Source organism: Aptenodytes forsteri, unplaced genomic scaffold (genome assembly GCF_000699145.1).
Source record: "Aptenodytes forsteri isolate BGI_AS27 unplaced genomic scaffold, ASM69914v1 Scaffold147, whole genome shotgun sequence".
In the NCBI taxonomy this organism is placed as follows: Eukaryota; Metazoa; Chordata; class Aves; order Sphenisciformes; family Spheniscidae; genus Aptenodytes; species Aptenodytes forsteri.
Window position 1 is genome coordinate 1,507,215 of NW_008795320.1, and position 2,493 is coordinate 1,509,707.

At 49.1% G+C, this 2,493-nt stretch overlaps 1 protein-coding gene across 1 annotated transcript in view; it reads right to left on the minus strand.

The window, feature by feature from the left end:
• Nucleotides 1-269, minus strand: part of LOC103899409 (ephrin-A2) — an 88,702-nt gene extending 88,433 nt beyond the window's left edge. Inside the window, exon 1 of the mRNA XM_009279887.1 lies at nucleotides 241-269. Coding sequence (XP_009278162.1) covers nucleotides 241-269 — 29 coding nt within the window. The remainder of the gene's footprint in view (nucleotides 1-240) is intronic.
• Nucleotides 270-2,493: the final 2,224 nt, after the last annotated feature.

Genomic DNA, 2,493 nt, shown 5'->3' on the forward strand with positions numbered 1-2,493 from the left:
GCGGAGCCGCACGCGGCGTTCCGGGGCAGCGTCGTTCCGGGCCCGCCCAGGGCGCGCAGCCCCAGCCCAGCGTCGACCCGCCGCCCCCGTTCCGCCTCTCGGAGCGGCGATTTCCCCTTCTCGATGCGAGTTCTCCCGCAAGGTCGCCGTTCCCCCTCGCAGCTGCCATAACCTCCTCAGGGCCGCCCTTTCTCCCCCAGGGCCACCATTTCCCGCTCAGGGCCGCCGTTCCCCCCTCACAGCATGACTCCCTCCCTCAGGGCCGCCATTTTCCCCTCAGGGTCGTCGTTCCCCCCCCTCGGGGCCATCATTTCTCCCTCAGAGCTGCCATTCCCCTGCCACGATGGGCAGCCAGAGGCGAACGCTGCTTGAAACACGAGCATTTTGAGCATTTCCAACAACTGCCTTGTTTCTCCACAGGAGCTCCGGACTGACCCGGGAGGGGGTCTGTCAGCCACCCTGAAGCACAGCCCCACAAGCTTTCCCCTCGGGGAAGGGCCTGGAGCTGCCTGGACACACGGGACTTGAAAAAAAAAAGGGCATTTCGGCTGGAAATGGGTCACCCCCAGCAGATGTCATGTCAGGCCCACGGCACCTGAGCACCTTCCCGAGGATGCAACTGGGTTTTGCATCCAGCCCCTGCAGCTAGCTATTCCCTCAACCCACCCCAGCAACAAATCATTAATACAGTGCCGTAACTAGCGATACCAAAATAACAGAGGCCTAGTTTGAGGTGCTATTTTTGCACCTATTAATTATTTCTGCCTGCATTTAAGCATCTAGGCATCCTATTTAGGAAGGTCTTTCAAATAATGCTTTGTAAGTATTTACAGTTTGAATTCATTTAAACATCACCCGACTGCATTTTTATCAGCAAAGGTTTCTCACACTCTCTTGCCCCTATATTTAATATCATCCTCCATTAGCATGCAAAATCCTTACTGATGAATTGTTAAGATACAGCCCCCAGAAGTGTGTCAGCCGATTTCTTTTTTTAAAACCCTGTTCACTTAGATAATTTGAAAAAGGTTAAAAAAAGAAGAAAAAGTAGGTTTCAGGAAGTAAGCTTGATAATCGTTCCCATCCTGCATGCACCGAATGCCCCCAGGGCTCTTGTGCACTGGGAAATCGTGATGGCAGCAAGCCCTCGGGGGCTCATGAGCAAGCACCCTGCTTGCTACCTTACCGAATTCCCTTGTGCCTGGGACTGCCCAGCAAGAGAAAATATTTCTTAATAAGAGCACAAGTTTTTAAAGCTGGCTTTACCCATTAATTTAGTTTATTTATACCAGCTAAGTGTCTGGCCTCCATCACGCCTGTCTGCTCTGGAGAGCTGATTCAAGCAACAACAGAGCAGGAGCACAGGAGCAGTGGCTATGCCTCAGTAGGTTGGCAAACAACCACAGCCGTCCTTAATAACCAGGCTTTACAGCATGGACTAGAGAATACACAATCAATCCTGCCCTTCAAACACACTGCAGCAGTAATTGTTACTGGGCATAATACCCACCTAATTTCTTCAAAGGCACTTAGACCATATGAGCAGACTTTTTTGCATAATACACTGCTCTTAAAAGACTGTCCTTCAAGTGGGGTGTAGCATAACCAACTGCCAGAGAAGTAAAAAAAGAAAAAGGGGGGGAAGCAGGATAAAGCAATCAAATGTGTTCTTTTAACACAAAAATGGTGGGAAGGACGGTAGCAGAGACCATCAGAAACCCTCTCACTGCCTTTGTGTATCACATTGCGGTCTCCTGCCCCATTCTTTACAAAGCTGCCAAAAATATATTCACAGCTGCCAGCCTCTCTAGCAGTATAAATCCTCCTCATTATTGAGCTGCCACATTTTCAGGATTTAACGAGAACAAGACCTCATTTTTCATGAACATCAGGCACGTGCATCGATTCAGTTTGAGCCAAATGAGCCCGGTTACAGTGGGTCTCTCAGGAAGGCAGCGCTCGTTTTAGAGCCCTGTGCCAGCAATCCGTCAGACCAGCGAGGTAGTAGAAATAATCTAAGCTGCTTCCGCTCTACAGCGTGGCGTGGCAAGACACAGGTATAACGTGTCGAAGATGACAGCCTGAAGGGCAAAAGGCTTTTAAGGACGGTTTGAGTTACAGCGTGATGTATCAGAAAACATCCACCACTACTAAGGAGAGTTCTAATAATCCATGGCACGCAAGCGATGGAGTCAAGGACCAGCTGGAGGAATTTAGCAACCAGCACTCATCTGACTTCATTACAAGCCAGGGACTACGTAGCAAGTTAGTTAGGAACAAATATTCTACATACGCGGAAGAGGAAGAAAAGGGCAGTTTGGCTAGTTTAACTTTTTGATGGTTCATTTTGAAAATGGGACTTAAAACTGAGCAGGAGAAAACACCTGAGCTGGGGTTAGAAAGTTTGATCTCTATGGGCAGGAGAAAACACCAATCCAAGAGAGCTGGGGTTAGAAAGTTTGATCTCTATGGCATACTCCAACTAACACAAAA